Genomic DNA, 20,260 nt, shown 5'->3' on the forward strand with positions numbered 1-20,260 from the left:
AATAAACTGGTTTGCTGATTATGTTTTCATTCAGTGGTCACAAGAAGTTGATCGCTGTCAACAATTTCATCATCAGAAAAGCTTTCCCCGTTTCCCTGTGTGCCTCTGTTCCATTTATTTTTCTTCTTTTTACTTGTTTTGAAATTACTTACTGAGGCAACGAGTTGAAGCATTAAGTTTGCCTGCACAAGTTTCCCAGCTTTTATCTGACAGGAGATGGTTGGGAGGAGATCACTGGCAGTGCTTTTGGTTAAGACATCGTCCTATTTACTGCTTTAAAAGTTGAGGAAATGACTGCTTTGAACATGATTCCAAGAGTAAGTTCTCTTTGTTTAGAAAGAGATTCTCATTTAAGTTTATAAAAGATACAAAACAACCCTTTGATTAAGAAACCTCTCTAAGCTGTAATTTTGCATAGGCCTTGACATAAAGTTCTTTTTCCTGTCCTCCTTTCAAATTGTCAGTTGCAAAATTCCACAAAGATAATCAGACATGCAAATCTTTGATATATTTTTAGTTCAACTTGCTGATGTATATTCATTAATATGTTAATAAGAGAAGGAAAGCAATTTAAATTGTGTATGCTTAATTTGGTTAATAAATGCTTGAACTATAGTCCCACTTTTAAAGGTAAACATACAAATGATGCCACCTCTTCAGTTTGTCTTCTTCTCTTAAATCACAAGCCTCTTGTTTTAAGGACAAAAGTAAGTTTCTGGTGCTTTTTACATAACGCTGCACAACCAAAGGACCTTTGTGCTAAATTTTAGGCCTCCTTGTATGCATTGTCACATTCCTAATGGTTTAATTCTAATAAATTGTGCCGGTGGAGACCTAGTGAAGATTATGGCATTGTAATTTGAGTTCTCAAGCTATATTAGGTGGAGTTAGATAGGCAGATACAAGATAGAAAGAACAAAGTTTCCTTGTGTTCAAATATGGCTAAGCTCCACCAATGCAAATCAGGGACATGCTTGCCCTATATTTAGTTTGCAGTGGCCTAACCAATGAGATACAAATTACTACTGGAATTAGAATAAATTCTCTGACAGCTTCTGAACCTTGGTTGAACATGCAAAGCTGCTATAATATCTATTTCTTTAAACTTCTAAAGTGATATTTGAGTGCTTGCAGGCAATAAACTTTTCAGTCAATTGATTCTATTTCTGTTGAATCACTCTCAAAAGTGGAGCTGTGCTTTAAGAACTATTAAAAAAATTTTATTCCATTTAACCTGTAAATATGCCACAGGACTTGAGAAAATGAGTTTGTTAATGGCTTTTTTTTTTTTTTAAGACTTCAGCCTGGAAGGCAGCATCTTAAAAAGAACTCAGCATCGAGGAGAGTCTCTAACGTATCCAGTTACACTAGCCTGACTTATTTGGTCTGAAGTAATGAGGCATGACAGATCATGAGTGCAGTGCATCATGTTCAGAACCAATAACCCCTTTCAGAAAATTACATTTCTGCTCTAAGCAGTCATTTTGAGTTATCTGCAGCTAATTTGAAACTGCCTGCTTTTATGGAAATGGAGAGCTTGCATTTCCCAGTAAATATCACCATGATACTCAGAGACAGCTATAAAGTGCGACTGTCTGGGAAAAAACTCAAGTCTGATCAAACTTAATTAGACTGGAACCTGTTCCTGCCTACAGATATCTTGATTATACGATGAGAACAAACAGGACACTTGACAGAATTGGCTTTTGTGATACCTGCTGATGTGAGGATGTGAAAAAGATTGATTCACATGCTCGCTCTTACTGGAGGTACAGGCATTGGCAACAGCATCTTCCAGTATTATTTCTCTTCTTACTGACCCTTTTCAGTAGAAGAGAAAAGCTACTAATTGAATCCAGTCAACTTCTATGGAGAGTAAAATGTGCTTTTCTTTTCATTGCCATTGCTGTCCTGTGGTGTTTAGGTCGCCACCGTTGGAGCTGGAGCACTGAGCCCTGTCTGCATCCAGCTGTTTACCCAGAGATCACCAGAGAGCACGTGGAGAAACCCAGGCTGTTTGAGGGAGTGGTAAATCTGCTTCAGTTTGGGTGTCTGCCTTGGACTGTTCCCTCGAAGAATCTGTTTCCATGGTCTCCGAAGGAAAACAAGCATTACTAGCTCAGCTCTAGGGGCTCAAAGTTTGGTGAGACCCTTTGTCTGAACTGCATACTGATTAATGACTTTAACAACTGCTCTTTTCAGATGAAGGGTATGAAAAAAACCCTTGTCACTTAGTTCAGCTCAGGGCAGATAAGGCAAACTGTCTCAGCCTTCATTTCTAGGAAGCAAAAACAGAAGAGAAAGGAAGCTCCTCTACTTATACAGGGGGGAGAGTATTCAAGTGAATGTCATTAAACTCTGTCAGCCAAAGAAGTGCAGGCTGCTGGGTGGCGGAGACCTGCATTTGTGTTGGTCAAAACCCTCAGGGTAACAGTAATACAAGATATAAATGAAAAAATAAAGAAACCCTCTTTAAATGTGCGTTTCTTTTTTTTAAAGTCATCTTAAGCATGAGTTTGTAGAGCAGAAGTACTAACAGGCTTAAACATGCCAAATGCTATGCATGACTGCTAATGGCACTGATAAGCAGTGATCCAGGAGCACTGAAATATCATCATGGTCTGGATACGATCCGTGACCGAGCCACTTTCGGTCATAACACTTTCCTCTGCAAACAAACTGAGTCAAGCTTAGTGGATGCTAGAGCAGAATAAACAGAAGAAAGACAATACCCCCAGCTGAGAGCAAGGATTTGGCAAACAGTGGACAAATGGATCCGTTTCAAGGGCTTGAAGCTTCGTTCTTGGGGCAGGGGGGAAAGAAAAAAAAGAGAGGCTTGTTTTTCCGGGCACACAGCTTGGAGATCAAAAACTTGCTCACCTCTGGAGACTGTTCCCCAGAGCTGCTGGAGGACCACTTAGCTTGAGGTACTTGTGGGGTTGGATGGTGCTGCCACATCCTGGTGACCTCTCGGTTATCTGGGGGCGGATGTTGTCTTCCCATAATCCTCATGCAGAAGTTACCTGATAAGAAAACTGCATTTAGCAAAACTTTGCATTTTATTCCAAACCATCAACTTCTGCTCTGCGCGGGCAGTATTTTATTTCGAAGACCTTTGGATGTTGCTTTTCTCAATCGTTGCTTTTGGGAGAGGATTTTTGGAAGGCATTGTCAGAGGTGTGATGCTGTGCTCCAAGCCTGCGACACAACCTTGTTCCTTCCGCCCCTTCTTGTGTGCTTCTTGCACCTCCCGTTTGAATGACAACATGTAGAGCTCTCCACAAACTCCTCTGGCTCCCAGGAGAGATTTCAAGTCAGACCCTTCTTTCAGGGCAGCAAGCAGAGCGCTGGGCCAGAGGGCTGAGTACAGGAAACATTTTTACGTGCAAATGGGGTGTGAGAAATTTGCTGTTGGCCAGGGACTTGCATGTGACTCGAAGTGCTTGCTGTGCTCTGGGTCAGCCGGGCTTGTGATCTCCCATCCGAAGAAGAGACAGGAGTGTCCAACGGCCCTCCCTCGGCTTGGAGGACAGGGCTTTCTGCTTCGGGCAGGGAGCTGGCACCAGGGCTTTCCCTTTGTCATCCCACCGCCTTCCCCATTTGGCACCATTCCCTGCTCGAGCGCGGCTCCTCTGCACCCTCCTTTCTTTTCTGCCCTTTGCTTGGCTCTGGCTGTGTGTTTGTTTTTTCTCCCACACTGTCTGTTTTATTCACTGCCCAGAATAATAAGGGGCTTGTTGAAAGGGTGCTGCTAAGTAATTTGTCTTCTTCATTCATTCTCTCTCTATTTATTTAACATTCATTTTCAGTGTGCATTAAATAGAAAATTATTCATTTCTTTGTGGTTTATTTTAATAACATTATTTTGGAGGCTCCTATGCAAACCCTCTTCCTGCCGTAAAAATCTCATAAATAAATAGTTATAATCAGTTATGATGGTACTATAATTCCCATTTCAAGAATACAATCTGAGGGCAGAGAACATAAGCGCAAGGATTTCTTGCTACTTCTGGTGCCCAGTTTGAAAAATCTTGAACCCCAGATCCCAGAGTGCTGAGCCTTGGTGGTACAGCCAGCATACATTTCTGATTGTGCACCCACAGCTGTGACGGACATCATTCGTGCCACAAACAGGACCCCGGGTGCCTCAGGCTGAGCCCAGAGAAAACAGGGAACACACAGTGAGTGACCACCTGGAAAAATGTTGGTGTGACCTGCCCGCTGCTCCACAGGCTTTCCTGTAAAGGCACAGCCCAGTTCTCCAGGGTATCACTCAGGTGGTTTAACTGCGAGATCCTTCTTTCTCTTCCTGCAGTTCCCATCTGCTTCACTCCACACCTTGCAGCTTCTGCAACACAAATGAGTGTGGGCAGCGCACAGACCACAGCCTGCTTCGCTACACAGCCCCCATTCATTGCCTGGGCACTGCCTGCAACAGAGGAGGGCTGGAAAATAAATAGTGTTGGATCTTGACACGGCAGGCAGTGTTACAGCACATATGCAAAAGGACAGAGGGTTATTTAAGGTTGCCTGGCAACTGTTATTCTGACATTCTCTGTATTTTGATAATTTTGAGTTGTCGCGCTCATGTTCTTTAATGTAGTTTTCAAGAATGGGGCCAGAAAGGGTTTCTTAAAATTATGCATGCAGAAAATTCTGCCTTAGACCTCCTGTATGCACACAAGAGCATTTACCTGTGGGCAATTAAGTTTACTTAATGGGTGCATGCAACTAAAGGCAGAACACTCATGATATTCATAAGCCACTGGAGAAAATATTAGTGGGATTCTTCCAGCCAAAGAAAATCTGAGATGGAGGTATATTGGAGCAGAATATTAACACCTCCCCACCCGAAATCTGGGAGATGGCTTTTAGTGCTTCTCTTTTCTTCCCCCATTTTTAGAACCTAAGTCAAATGCTGCCTTTTGTCTGAAGGGGTTTGCCCGGAGACTTGTGCTCCATGTGAGTGTGTGTATTATCCAGCCTCATCCTTTCTTAACCTCTGCCTTTTTCCAAATTTTGAAGTGTGAAGCAATAGCATTTTATACATAGTGAAATGTAATCATACAGTCACATTGTATGCACTTTGATCAATAAAGTGACTCTCAGGCTTAGCTAAGGGAGTAGGCATTCATGCAGAAAAATCAAATTTATACTGATGTAGTAGGATAGGTGTAATGCACCTGTGTTGTTAGAAACCAGAGCCTGCCCAGCTGTGACTGAAGTACACCCTCAACAGGTGCTGCCTATTTTTTTCCTTGGTTAAGTGAGTATATTGCAAGGCTGGGCAGGAAGCACATTATAGAACAATTAGCACTGGGCTGTGTTTGTCCAAGGAAGCGTCTGTCATCTTTGACAGGGGAGAAAGGTCATTTTCTCTGGAACATCTGTAGAAGGTCCTTCAGTGTGTGGCAAGCTGATGTGCAGGACTTGCTTTGAGGTAATCTGCTGCTTTTCTAAATGATAAGCCATTGCTTGAAGATTGCCCAGGCATCAGTTGTGGTGGGTTTGCTGGTAAGACAGGGGACTGTTTCCAGGGTTAGCTGCTGAATAGGGGACTGCTTGCGAAGGGTCAGTTGGGAGTAGGAGGCTGTAGCAGAGATGTCCAACCCAGAGTCCCAGAGAGGGCCCAGACACCAGCAGGTCCTGAGATGCAGGTCACCTCTCAGCAGTGGCAGCGTACTCCTCACTGTCTGGGAGTCTCTCTGTTTCTCCCTTGCATCCCCTTGACTTCCTCCTCACTCAAACATGGTTCTTTTTTTTCGTTTCAGCAGAGCTACACAGGGTTTTTTTCTTTATCGGAGTTGTGCAGCACAGCAGAGGGCTGCGAACTGTCCTGGGTCCAAGCTGCCCATGGCCACATGGAAGTATGGAGGCTCTTCTGGGGAAGGTTCAGGTTTGCAAGGTGTCTCCACGTGCTGTCTCTCTACATTATTGTACCGAGACCAGTGCTGTGTTATGGAAACAGCATATTCTTCTTGCTGTGTGGCAAAGTTTATTTTCTAGAAAGCTGCGAGTAGATTAAGTTGTGTTCTTGGGATTGTGTGAGGTTTGTTTTGTTGTTGTTGGTTTTTTTTTTTTTTTTTTTTTTTTGTAAGTAGTGTGTGAAATCTTCACTTGAAACTGTGTGTAAAACTCCTCATCTGTAGTTCTGTGCACTTAGAGAACTGCAATATCAACGCAGAGCTTTAAAAACAAGGATGGGACACACAGGATTTACTTGGTACCTGCATGTTCTTATATGTTCTAAATAATGAGCTTTATGTGGTAAATTTATGTAGCTGAGCTGTATAATTTTGTTCATGATGATGATTATACTGAGAATCAGCTTTGCTAGTTGATATACATGTGAACACAACCCTGGAGACTTGATTAGCCATAGTGCTGGAACTGGGCAGGGGGCAGCTTAAAAGTAAGCATATTTGCATTTTAAGTGAGCTGTAGTTGCTGTGAAGGTATTCAAACCGCTCTCAATTGAAATTGTACATCAGACTCTACAAATGATGCTGCACGCTCATGCTCTGACATGTGGCTCTAGGGTGCATGAGGGCACTGGGTCTTCTTTCTGATGTTTTTTCCCCTTTGGACTAGTGGATCATGTGGCAATATCAGCTTCAAACAGGTGTGCCATCAAGGGATTTAATAGATTTACTGAGAGAATTGATTGTGCATGTGTTGGATGAAGTCTTCAGATGTCTCATTAAATATCAGCATACCAAAGGGTCATCTCTTCCCCCTCCTTACCTTACTTCATCTGTCATCTGTAGACTGCGTAAAAGTCTCCCTCTTTAGGCCTTTGCTTTTGAGTTGGACTGAGTTGAAAATAAATTCAGAGGACGGAAGATCGACATACATGAACAAATGGGTCCATTTATTTAGAGAAGACTAGCTCTGTATGTTGCATACAGAAATAGATATTTTTTTTTTCTTTTCCTTTCCCCAGTGGTAAACATACTTCACACTACAAGTATTGTTAATGCAAAGCCCAACATCCTGTTGACACTTGATGGTATTTTTGACAGAGGCAAAGGTTGGGTCACCAAAGTGGATGGAACACGAATTTTTGTGTGGAAACAAACATCCAGATCTCTTACACTTGAAATTATGAAGACGCATTTTGTCCATAGTTTCTATCACCTCTGTACAAACACATAAAGATGCGTTCTTTATGAAAGATCTCTCAGGCTTGTGTTTAGACTTCAGGCTTGGCTGGTACTAATTAGAGACAAACCAGGTGGAAAGCAATGAGTCAGTTGTTGAGGAAAAGATGTGGCTTTTTTGGATCAAAGTGCTTTACGTATACAATCTATATTTCTGGATAAGCAGGAGGACTTTTTAATGTCCTTCCAGGGTATTTTTGGCTACTAAAGTGATAGCGTAAGAACCTAAATGGAAAAAATGTGTCTTACAATTATGGGCGTGTTGCATTATCAGAGAAGTTGCCTTCATGCACAGTAAGTGCTACCCTGTGCTCATGGGCAGAAAAAATCAGGCTTTACATAGCTAATGGCACATCTCTGTGCCCTTGATAAATTCTGAATATATTTGGTTTTGTATGCAGCCTTCTATTTGCATAAACATCTGGGTATAACAAGCTATTCCGGCTTTTCCTGCTCTTCACTTCATCTCTTCTTCCTTCTTACCTCTGAAATTTTCACTCCGATTTGAGTCATTGCAATGTGTCAGGTACTCCTATAACTCACCCTCTCACAAGCATTCATATCCATGGACTTATCTTTTCTGGAAACTTTTGTTCAAACTCACAAGGCTGCACCCCTGCCAACTTGCTGTCTGTAGGTGTGCCAGGAGTAAGGTATCAGTTACCAACACTGAGGGAAATTTCCAGGGTGGAGGAGGCCCCAGAGATACCCAGGGAACATTTCTTCTGAGGTTTCTGCAAGGCTAGAAATCAGTTTATTTCAAGGGAAATCCAGTAGTCACTAGAAATAAATTAAAAGATCTGCTTTACTCATGTTGGTACCAATGCTATCGATGTTCCCCTTGATTTATTTTTTATTTCTGTCACATTAAAAATGTCACACATGGGTAATAATTCTTATGTGTTCCAGCACAGGAGTGAGATACAGACAGTTGTTTCCATGTTAGGGATGGAGATGAGGGGAATGCAGAGTTTATGATAAGCTATCAAAATCACTGTTTGCATTAAATATTTGCTATAGCAGCTCTTCCCTGTCCACAGCAATTTTTGTTTGTCTCCCTCCTCACAGGAGTGCAGGGAAAGATAAGTTCACTTCTTTCTGGATGTGGAACAGAGATGGGTTAGTCCCCTACCTCATGCTTACAAACAGTGAGTCCCAATCCTAACCTTACAAAGATGCTATTGTGTACTATATTTGTGTATCTTCAAAGATTTTACTTCTCTAGCATTTCATTCCTAATAATCCCAAAATTAAGGGAATGTTTTAAGGGGCGGGAGTACATACTGTTTTTAAAGTATCAAACTGCTTATTAGTGTAAGCTGCATGACCCTGGAGTTGTTTCATCCCCAGGGATTCTGCACGCCATCATCATCATCACTAGGTTTTCTGAGTGTTAAAGGAAATAACTGTCTTCCCCCCACAAGTTGCAAGGTCTCTTCTCTTGCAGTAATACCACGAATATCTTTTCTTTGTGCACTTGCCTCCCCTTTATTTTCAACCCAAGAAAATCAGAATCTAAAAGGGATCCTCAGAGCTTGTCTCCTTTGAAACACCTCCAGATTTCTGTCTTGCTGACACTGTCATTGCGACAGCGTTGCAGTCAGGTACCATGGTGATCTTAAACACTGCCACACTGCCTGCATGTACTTGTCAAATAATTTTTATAAGGTTTTTTAATTGCTTTGATTCCAAGATGATTAAACAACAGGCTTATCGAATTCCTATTGCAATGTCAAGGCTATTTACTTTAGAAAAAACTCATTTTTAATGATGTACATTGTGCTTATCATCGTCTTATTCCTTTGTACTGCTTTAGCTTCAGGAGAACAGCTTCTGACATAGGAATCTGCCTGTGTAAAAGTGCTGTTCACTGAAATACAAATGGATCCCTACTTCTAGGGATGTGTTTCAAATGAACACTGGTAAGGAGCTCTTTTGTACTTCTACTTTGAAAGTAGAAATACAAAATGACACAATGTTGTCCTAACTTCCCCAGCCTTTAGTTTATCCAGGAAGCAATTCTTAATGGTCTCGTTCTGAAACCTGAAGGAGAATTCTCTAAAACGTGGGAAAAAGCATTGCATATAGACCTCAAGCCCACAGCCACAGGTGTGAGAGCAGAACTAACTCAGAATTGTGTTTAGATGTTGCTGGTGGCACTGGGGGGTGTATAATTTTCCTCTGTCGTGGTTTAGGCCTGATTGGCAGCCAACCACAATGCAGCAGCTCTCTCTCCCTTCCCCTTTTTTTTTTTTTTTTTAGGGGAAGGAAAAAACCCATACATTTATTACAGACACTAACACCACATAACAGAGTAGGACAGTGAGAAGCATTGCCACACCTTGAGAACACCTTCCCCCCACCCCTCCCTTCTTCCCGGGCTCAGCTCTGCTCCCGATATCTCTCCCTCCTCCCCCAGTGGCACAGGGGCAGGGAATGGGGGGTCCAGGCAGTGCTGCCACTTCCTTTATCTTCGGTGAGGGGAGCTTCTGGAACTTCTTCCCCCTGCTCCAGCGTGGTCCCCCTCTCACAGCAGACAGTCCTCCACAAACTTTCTCTGATGTGAGTCCCTCCCATGGGCCGCAGCGTTCCCCACACTGCTCCGTCATGGGTCACTAACTTCCTCCGACTGGATTCCCTCCCACGGCTGCAGCCCTTCCCGAGCTGCTCCGGCGTGGGACTCCCCCGCGTGCTGCAATCCTCCCAGCGCTGAATTACAGCAGTGGGGCTGCCTTTTCCCATGAGACCCTGGCCTTCTTCAGGCACAGCACCTTGATTATACTAAGCAGGAGCAACAGGCCATAAATCAATGTCTGCTCCACCGTAGATCTCCATGGGTGGCAGGGGGGGGCCGCCCTGCCGTCTCCCCACAGGATACAGGGGGGTCTCTGCTCCGGCACACCTCCCCCCTCCTTTCTTCCTCCGTTCCTCCACTGACCTTGGTGTTCACGCAGCTGCAGCGACTCCTCCTCACCAGTCCCACTGCCCGTCACCACATCCCTTCTTAAATACGTTATCGCAGAGGCGCAGCTGATGGGCTTAATTTTCCAAACAGAAGTGGAGCTGACGTGGAGCTGGGGGAGCTTCGAGAAGCTTCTCACAGGGGCCGCCCCGATAGCCCCCTCCCCTGCCACCAAAAAACTCCACCACTCACTCAACCCAGGACATCCTCTCTGTGTGGCAAAGCATCCCGTGATTCCAGAATCGTGTTGGGAGTTACAACAGTATTCTACTCCTTACGAGGTAGGAGAGTGGTTAGTACCATGATTTAGCTAACAATATCCTGGAAAATTTTGCCACATGTGTTAAGATTGAAGTTATGCATCGTGAATGTCTAACAGACTGCTACAGCTGAAAGAGAGGTTTTAGTCCCCTCTCCCCTTCTCTGCTCCTTTCCTCTCCCAGAAAGTGATTTGTCTGCTTTACTGGGTTGATTTTTGGCCAGGTTAGTGGACAGAATCAGCTCACAGAAGACTCCAGAGATTGCCAGCACTGGCATAGGGGGATTTTCTGGAAAGGGGGAGAAGACCTCTGGCTGCCTTGTGTAACTCAAGGCAGCTCTGCTAGAAACTTGCTCCAGGTGACAGTGCTCACAAGCTGGTGTGATGGTCGTGATTCTGAAGGGTTCATCCTGTCTCTGAACCAGCTATGCTCTGATTACTAGTTCTTCCTAATCTAAAGCGTACTTTGTTATCAACAATCAAAATAAGCTAAATATTTATTTTGAGAGGCTGTTAAGCTTGGTAAAGTCAAAAAACAAGTTAATGAGAACTTAAACTATATGCATACTATAATTCATTGATCCCTTCTTTCCCTTCTTTCCCTTCTTTCCCTTCTTTCCCTTCTTTCCCTTCTTTCCCTTCTTTCCCTTCTTTCCCTTCTTTCCCTTCTTTCCCTTCTTTCCCTTCTTTCCCTTCTTTCCCTTCTTTCCCTTCTTTCCCTTCTTTCCCTTCTTTCCCTTCTTTCCCTTCTTTCCCTTCTTTCCCTTCTTTCCCTTCTTTCCCTTCTTTCCCTTCTTTCCCTTCTTTCCCTTCTTTCCCTTCTTTCCCTTCTTTCCCTTCTTTCCCTTCTTTCCCTTCTTTCCCTTCTTTCCCTTCTTTCCCTTCTTTCCCTTCTTTCCCTTCTTTCCCTTCTTTCCCTTCTTTCCCTTCTTTCCCTTCTCCTATTCCATAGGTCACATAAGGACCAAGTGCCCAGAAGCACTAGAAACTAATTTATTGTATACCAGGAAGCTGGGGGGGGGGGAAAGAAAAATCTGTTCTGTGGTATGGCTTTCTCCTGGGAGAACTCTAAGAACATAAACATTGAAACACAGCAAATCCGGTTCTGTTGTATCTAAATAGCTTGTCATGTTGGCTTCACAAAGGCTAATTTTCAGTATCTAAAATAAAAGGGGCTTTTTACTGATTTTTTTGGAGGTTTATTTGTTTCTAATCTCAGGATCTGAGAGTCAAAATAAGTTGGTTTTTCTTCTCCTCCTTCAAAAAGAAAGCCACAGGCTTGTTGCTATAGGCCTGAGGAAGATAATTCTATTAAATTTCACAGAAAGGACCCTATTTCACTGTGGATTTATGAGGAGCTTAGAAGAGTGAATCTAAGTCATACTAGCAATAATTAGATTTAGAAGTTAAGAGTGATATATATTTATATATTAAAAAAAAAAAAAAAAAAGAAAAAAAGAAAAGATCAGCTGCTAGGAATATATGAAAATGAATAAATATAGAAACATGTGAAAGATACAGTAGACCATCAGCTAAAACACTTTTCCAGCAGAGAAAATCTACTAAGAATTAATGAAAGGAGATGTTTGATCCTGCTGTTTCTCTATCCCTTGTGTGTACTGGAGTCGCGGGTCCGCAGGCTTTTCTCGGGGCTGATGCTGTGCATTAGACAGCTCCCATGGAGAAAGACACGTAGAGTTTGGCTCCCCGTTCTGTTGAGGTGGGTGAAGATACAGGGTACTGAATAAAACATGAAGAACAGAGCATTTAAAATCTAAAATTATGAGATAGATGCTGAGTTCATAACAAAATACCCTTCCATAAAGGAGTATTTAGATGCTGGCAGCCCTGCTGAGTCATTCTTCCTGCAGAGCTTTGCCAGAGCATGCAACGCCTACCTGGGGTCTGGCTTCTCAGGGCAAAGCCCTGGGGTTTTTTGTTCATTCACCTGAAGCTCCGTCTCTAAGGCTGTCCTTGGTTTTTGTAAAAGGGTATAGAGAGAGAGAAGAGGCTCGAGTTGATGAATTACAGATCTGTTTTACTAATGGCTTGTATTTCACTAAGGATGTAACTGAAATCTGGCAATGTTACTTGCTCAAAGAGACGGTGTTACATCAGAAATTTTGAAAATATTGCAGTGGTTTATTTACTTTTGTGAGGACTTCAATTCCAGCTTTTCTGTGTGATACTCATCTTCTCTAGCATAGCCTCATTACAGTGGCTGCCTGTTTTCCTGCTACCCAGGAGCTTGGGATAGTGTCTGAAAAGGTGAACTATAGTGAAATGAAAGGAATTGCTTGGGTTTTAGTTTGTTCCTCCTCCCACCAGCAGCTGAAGGAGAGGATTTGTTTTCAGAATACAGCGCCCGAACATCAGTGAAATTTCTGACACTGTTCTGAGACATGGCAGCACTTTGTTCTTCTTCAGCTTGGCTGGACCTGCAGCAGAATTAATCTTAAAGTAATGTGGGTTTTTTCTCTGTATTATGGATTCTGATACACTTACAGACCTTTTGGCTATTCCTTAAAGTTTGTTGATAGTGGGAACAGGTTCATGGAGCTTGTGTCCAGGGTGCCAGAGATAACCTTGGAAAAGATCTTTTTCTAGGGGCATACAAAAATAACATGACCTGATGGGCCGTCTGAATAAAAACAGTGAAGAAACCAACAACTAAACAAAAAATTCAGGCAACTGCCTCCAAGAAGTACGAGGTGAGAGTTGGAAAGGTTTGTTCCCTACTTAACCATCGGCAGCCAAAATTGCTTCTGAACTCTGTGTGTCGGGTCTCATCTCTGTAGGCTACTTGTGTAGTCAGTGGAAGGACTGGCTTCTCCAGGGCATGACTCAGGCTTGATTCAGAGGGCAAATTCAGCCTGATGAAGACTACCTGAAGCACTGTGGCTACCTGGACCTGATGTGAATACTCCTCAGTGTGGTTTATCTGTGCAAATGTTTGTAAAAGACTGTTGGTTGTTCACCTAGCATTTCAAAAAGCTGTCTTCCAAGTTCAACTGACGCAGTAAAGAGAAGTTTCTTTGTGATACTAATATTTACTGTCTGTCCTTGGTGAAGACAACCCAACTGTCATCTTTTCCTGTCCTGCCCCTTCTTGATCTTGTCTCCCTCCAAAATCACACGCACTCATGCTTTGAGTGGCAGCGTTTTCCTCCATCTTTTTGGTAGGTCACATTATTTAATCTTTTTGTTGCCGGTGGTGAGAAGGGGGTCAAAAGGAAGGGTGTGCTAGGAAAGGAATTTTTAGTGAGGCATTTCTTTGTCCCATGTTATCTCAGTGACATTGTAATAGCTGTTCCTGTAACATCATCCTTAAATAAAAGCTGAGTTTGCTGATTGTTACCCTCCGGTGTTGGAGGGGTGTCCTGTTTCGTCCTGTGCAAAGCAGCATTACTTTGTCTTTTACCCTTTGACTGCTCAGACAGTTTTTAAAACAAGATGGAAATTCAAGATGAGTGCAATTTTGTGATAAAGATTACACATTTGTAGAAGTTGTAATAGAAATGATGGCAAAATACTTTTCTGTTTATAAAAAAAGAGGGAATTTATTCCTCTAGTGCTCTAAATGAAACAAAATCTTCATCCACAAATTGATCAGCTGTCACCAACAGAAATATTTCTGTGTGGCTCTGAGTAGTTTTCTAAACTTGCAACCAATGATATGAATGCTTCGCCAAAAACAATTAAACCTCTTTAATTCTGTTTTCCTTTCTCTTTCCTTTGCCTGAGACTGTTCTGCCTTCATGTATATCCTTCCATCTTAAAAATATGGAATAATTTAAATTTAATAACATAACAATATTTTCACAGTGAATACCAGTTACAGTAGCATTTGTCGTAGGGTTAATAAAATTCCTTAAGTGTTCTACATTGTAAAACTGCAGGGAGCTGTGGTGTATCACATTGCTCACTGCATGGTGTTTAGAGCAGGAGAGACTTGATTTGATAGCATGGCCGTGAATACAGAATTAAACCCAGTTTGTTTTATCTTTTCATTGAAAGCTGTGAGTGTATCCTAAAAACCAAACATTTATTCAACTTTCAAACATGATCTACAATAGTAAAATTATTTCCTTTCTGTCTGAGCAGGAAGTAGCCAGCAGTGTCTGTGGAATTTTCCCATTAGGGATAAATCCATAGGGATGCCTGCTGACCTCTCTCTGTCTTGAACTTCCAGCTTGACTTAGTCTCGTTTGCCTGTTTATTCTGTGCACTCCTTGGGTAAGGGAATTTTGTGACAGAGAGCATCCCTGCTAATACTCAGGATTCAGAAACCTCCTTAAAAAAATATACAGGTAAATGCATTGGTCAAAAAGAGGGAATATTAGGTGAGGTTTTATTGTTTTTTTTTTTTGTTTTGTTTTGTTTTGTTTTGTTTTTTTAATTATTATCACTTTACTTTGTATTAATAGTAAACCAGACAAAAGCGTTGTGTACTTTTGCTTCTTAAGAGATTTGGATATTCAGAATGTGTATCTTTGAAGTTACATATCAGCTAATTCATTGCTAAGGGAAAAACTCTAGCTGGGGGGCTTTCTGTGGAAGGAGCTGTCTAGTCAAGTCCTGTAGTGCAAATGATACCAACTTAAAAAGACTTTTCAAAGTCTCACATTTTGATGTTATCAACTGTGGTGAAAGGATTGCTGGCACATGATGGTCAGTGAATCGGAAGCTGCAGGTCAGGCTGAGGAGTTTCTGATCACTGAGCTCTGAGTTTTGTGCTCTTCTAGGTTTAGGAGCCGCAGTGACCAGGGGCCTCTTCAGAAAGGATTGAGAACAGGGTTGGCGTGTATATAAAGTGCGGGACTCCATGGTTTAGGGTTTCTGCTGTCAGGGAAGCCTGTCTTCACCCCTGCTCACACCGCCACAGCTTTGCTGTTCAGCCCTCTACCCAGCTGTTGAGGGAGAAGCTGTCCCCTTGAATTGAACATTTCCTTTCAAAAAATCCACGCGTCTGGGTTGTCATACCTGTGTGTATTTGCATGGCCAAAAAAAACCCACCTAACCAACAAAACCAGAAGAAGGTGTTGAAGTGGTGACCAGGAGCTGAATGGTGCAGCCCAGCAAGGGTGAGCGAAGCATTTGGCTTTAGGACAGGGAGAGCTGCAGTTCACGGCAGCTGGTTTTTAAAGCTTCGGGTTTGTTTCTGTTCTTCCCAGCATGTGGAAAGCTTTGTTTTTGTAGCGTTTCTGGAGAACAACTAAAAAGTAAGGTTAAATTCTTTCAGGACAAGTTCATTGTATCTGACCTGGGAAAAAAAAAATAAAGTCTTGTGCTTATCTCTAAAGTGCATTTAAAATGAAAATTAAAGAAAAACAATAAACAATGAAGGAGACGGGGCTATTTCTGTCATTTGATATTCTGTCTTCTGTCCCATGTGCACACTCTGTAATTTGTCATAGTGTTTGCACTTGTGTAAGGTTAGCTCAAGGCCGGGCATAAAACATTTATAAATGAACTCTGCAAAGTGATTTTTTGCAGAGGTGTATAATGGTGTGCATGTGTGCACAGAGCCTGGGAGGGAGACGAAGGCCTCTTCCCTGGTGTCGTGGCGGCTGTGCAGTTGAGGGCCAGAGGAGTCTTTCTCCTCTTTCTAGCAGAGAAAGAGATGTTTTCCTACAAAATTCAACTTCGCTCATGTTGGCTTGCTTGGTGCCTGGTGAAAGAAGAGTAGCGGGGGAGAGCATCTCACGAAGAAGAACGGGAACAGTGTCTCCTTTATTTTCAGTGTTTAAATTTAGTAGATTTTGGCTTTGCTACATGAAAAACATGGGCCTGATGGCTAAAACGTAGCTTGCCTTACACTTTATTCAGATCGCTGTTCAGCTTGTTCATGTGGGAAGGATCGGGTCTTCTATTGTTTCCTGGGCACTGAATTGCAGTCCTTGTTATAGTGCCTGATTATAAAGTCACATCTCCCAAGAAAGACGTTTTTGTCTGGCAAAGAAAGTGCAGCAGGCTGAACCCTTGCGAGCAACAGTGTCTGGCCAGCTGGCCAGCAGTTACAGACACTTGGGTTTTCAGTGCTTTGCCTGTGGGACTGCGATGGGCCATTTCCAGCCACTTCTTGCCGACTTAACTATCAAGATGCTGATGCCTGTTACAGTTTACAGATGGATTGTTGAAAAAGGTTTCACGGCAGGTTATGTTTTTTTCCAGGGAGAGGGCTTGTTTTTTCCAAGGTGTTGTCCACCATACTGTTGCACCAGAGCTTTGTGCAGGTGTCACGGTAGCCACCCATGATATCCCCATGTCAGGGTGCCATGTGGTTCCTCAACCATGGTATATCCAAGTTGCCCAAAAAGCTTTAGGGATATTTTGTGTCCTGAAGCTGTGCTCAGAGCATGAACCAGCCCAGCCCCTCATCCCCACGCCAGGGCCCCAGGCACTTTCCCAGCCTCCACGGATGAGGGAGGAAGGCTTGTATCTCCTGCTGTTCAGATAAACATCTTTAGTTTGGACTTTGCTTTTTGGACAACACACATTAATTGTGTGGTGAGGCTTTTACTGGCAATTATGTGACTGCTTTTCCTTCATGAAGTTACTCACGTGCCGACACAGTCCTTTGGTTTAAGAGACGAGTTTGTTGGTGAGACACGGGGTATTGCCATCTTCTGAAGTTACCTCAGACTCAGCTTGGCAGCAGATCTTGTCTCTTCATTTAGAGAATGTCTTTGACAAGATTTCAACCTGTGCCATTCGCAGTGCTTTTTTCTCTTGCGCTGGGCTTGTCTCCCACTTGCATTTTCTTGTGCTGCTGGGTAACAACATTCAAAGACTTTTAGGTTGCATGTTTTAAACTGAGGTGAGCTATGCTTTCTCATACCGTATCCAGTGTTTTGCGTGTGTTTAGATTTTCAGACTTGTTGTGGTTTAGGCCTGATTGGCAGCCAACCACAATGCAGCAGCTCTCTCTCCCTTCCCCTCTGGCAATGAGAAGGGACAGAGAGCCAGGCTTGGGGTTCGAGATAGGACTGGAATGGGGAAAAATCCCCCTTTTATGATCACGAGCAAAAGGCAGACTCGTTAGGGGAAGAAAAATGGAACATACATTTCTTATAGACACTAACAACATGTAACAGAGTAGGACAGTGAGAAGCATTGCCACACCTTGAGAACACCTTCCCCCCACCCCTCCCTTCTTCCCGGGCTCAGCTCTGCTCCTGATATCTCTCCCTCCTCCCCCAGTGGCGCAGGGGCAGGGAATGGGGGGTGCAGTCAGTGCTGCCACTTCCTTTATCTTTGGTGGGGGGAGCTTCTGGAACTTCTTCCCCCTGCTCCAGCGTGGTCCCCCTCTCACAGCAGACAGTCCTCCACAAACTTTCTCTGATGTGAGTCCCTCCCATGGGCCGCAGCGTTCCCCACACTGCTCCGTCATGGGTCACCAACTTCCTCCGACTGGATTCCCCCCCATGGCTGCAGCCCTTCCCGAGCTGCTCCGGCGTGGGACTCCCCCGCATGCTGCAATCCTCCCAGTGCTGAATTACAGCAGCGGGGCTACCTTTTCCCATGAGACCCTGGCCTTCTTCAGGCACAGCACCTTGATTATACTAAGCAGGAGCAACAGGCCATAAATCAATGTCTGCTCCACCGTAGATCTCCATGGGTGGCAGGGGGGGCCGCCCTGCCGTCTCCCCACAGGATACAGGGGGGTCTCTGCTCCGGCACACCTCCCCCCTCCTTTCTTCCTCCGTTCCTCCCCTGACCTTGGTGTTCACGCAGCTGCAGCAACTCCTCCTCACAAGTCCCCCTGCACGTCACCACGTCCCTTCTTAAATACGTTATCGCAGAGGCGCAGCTGATGGGCTTAATTTTCCAAACAGAAGTGGAGCTGACGTGGAGCTGGGGGAGCTTCGAGAAGCTTCTCACAGGGGCCGCCCCGATAGCCCCCTCCCCTGCCACCAAAAAACTCCACCACTCACTCAACCCAGGACAAGACTGCTGTTGAGAAGGAAAAGTCAAAATACCTGAAATTTTGTTATCTGGCTGCTTCAGGAATTAATCCCATAACTGTTTTGGAAAGTTTCCATCACAGGCCTGATACGAAGTTAGCGCCAAGTGTTAAAGATTGCAAATTATTTTCAGCTCATGATACGTTTTTCTCAAACACTGGCCGTATTACACAAAGACTGCTCCAGTATAGACCAGTGGTTTTAAGCAGCCAGCACAGCTCTGCTCCTCAGCATCAGTATCTGCCCTTCTTTGAGAAGACACATGAGCTGTCCATGACCCATCCCTGAGGTGATAAGCTTAATTTTCTAGGAGAGGTTTTTAATACATCTGGGGACCCTTCAGTCATGTGTTAAATACGGTTTTTGCTTCCTGTGGCTTGCTTGCCACAGCCCTGGATGTCTGATAATCAAACTCTCCCAAATCTTTTTGGTGTTCACTATTTATCCAGCTGGCTTCCCACTCCTACAAGTACTTAAACCATACGCAAATAACCACTTATGCTCCATTTTACATCGTTTTAATTAAATGCATCTCTTCTTCCTCTGTAATTCTGTCTTCAGACATTGGTCATTCTGCTGGTTTTCAGGGTCTTTCTGGAGAAGGTTGATGACTTGTCCCTCACTTGCAGAGGTAAATTATAAACTGCTGTAAATTCCTGTTAAGCTGAAGCTTTATGAATCTGCTGTTAATAATTTCTATTTCTGACAATGTATTAGGTAGAAATGCATTGTATAGCATATAGCATGCATGTATTTCAAAGCAAGAAAAGTGCAAAGTATGGAAATCACCAGCAAGTCACTTTGCAAGTGTACACACCAGGATTTAATAAGGGTTGTTAAAACTACGGCCACACAAAAAGGTTCTTTCTCATTGGTGTGTCAACCAATATAAGCAGTAGTATTTGGGCCAAAATAAGCCAGTCAAGTAACTCAGAGGTGAAATTTTGACAACAAATGTGATATTTTAAAACAGTACAGCAGATGGACATAGTAGACTGGTAATCTGCAAATTTGTGTTGGTTTCTGGGATTTGGGCAAGGGGATATCCATTTTGGGTGAGATGCCCAAGTCTGACAATGAAACCAGCTTCATAGAAAAACCACCTGTAACAAAAGTTTCTGTGTCACGTTGGGTATGAATAAACCATCAGGTTTTGTTACCAGTAAATATCCTGGTAGTGGAAGAGGGAATTTCTGAAACATGGAACTTGAAGAGAACATTTAACAACACTTAGGAGAAAAGCAGATTGTTCAAGCATGGATGTTTTCATGAAAAGCCTCACTGAAAGTCACAGCCTTTCCCTGTGTTCATTCTGTATTTTTCACAGTAATTGTTACTTAAAATATTTTCAGTTTTGTGTTTGTTCTGGAGCTTAATCGTAATACTCAATGACAAGCTTCAGGGGGAATATTTGTAATTCTGTGCTTTGAGGAGAGTGTCAACAACCAATAATCCATGACTAGGAGTTCAGGTTGAATTTTTGGCATTGTTGACTGTAATATATGCTACTCAAAGAGCTAATTAACCATTTTCTGGCTTTAATTTCTGACACCATATAGCTCAGGCGGCTGCACTCCTGAGCTGGAACTCTGTTAGGAGCTTGTAGGTTTGGTAGTTTTCAGGAAGATAAAACTGCTATTTTTATTTCTCAGTCTTTTGGCAGGCGTAACATTTGGAGGATAAGGAGGGAATGATGCTTATTAAACTGGATAATTTGTTTTGGTCAAAACTCTCTTAAGGGCAAGCTATTTTTAGAGCCTTATCTGCAGTATGAATTAACTGAGGTGTTTTGAAGCTCACTCCAACAGGAACAGGGACTGTTTTACCAGCACATGTGAACAACTTTGTTTTGTAACTTGAAATCTGTGTTTAGTTACTCTGTCAGTGTTTTTGTGGATCGCAGTTGTGAGAA

General features: G+C 43.1%; 1 protein-coding gene across 6 annotated transcripts in view; it reads left to right on the forward strand.

Annotated features, from left to right (window-relative positions):
- Nucleotides 1-20,260, forward strand: part of COMMD1 (copper metabolism domain containing 1) — a 69,132-nt gene that overhangs the window by 11,132 nt on the left and 37,740 nt on the right. Inside the window, exon 2 of one of the 6 annotated variants that reach the window (XM_032984206.2) lies at nt 5,772-5,896. The exons of 3 other annotated variants lie outside the window; for them this stretch is intronic. In XM_032984206.2, coding sequence (XP_032840097.2) covers nt 5,772-5,896 — 125 coding nt within the window. Of the gene's footprint in view, nt 1-1,924; nt 2,478-5,771; nt 5,897-20,260 lie in introns of those variants that run through there. 2 more of the 6 variants (XM_042796176.1, XM_032984204.2) reach the window with 2 other exon arrangements.

This window comes from Tyto alba, unplaced genomic scaffold, assembly GCF_018691265.1.
Source record: "Tyto alba isolate M040663 unplaced genomic scaffold, T.alba_DEE_v4.0 Super-Scaffold_22, whole genome shotgun sequence".
Classification (NCBI taxonomy): domain Eukaryota; kingdom Metazoa; phylum Chordata; class Aves; order Strigiformes; family Tytonidae; genus Tyto; species Tyto alba.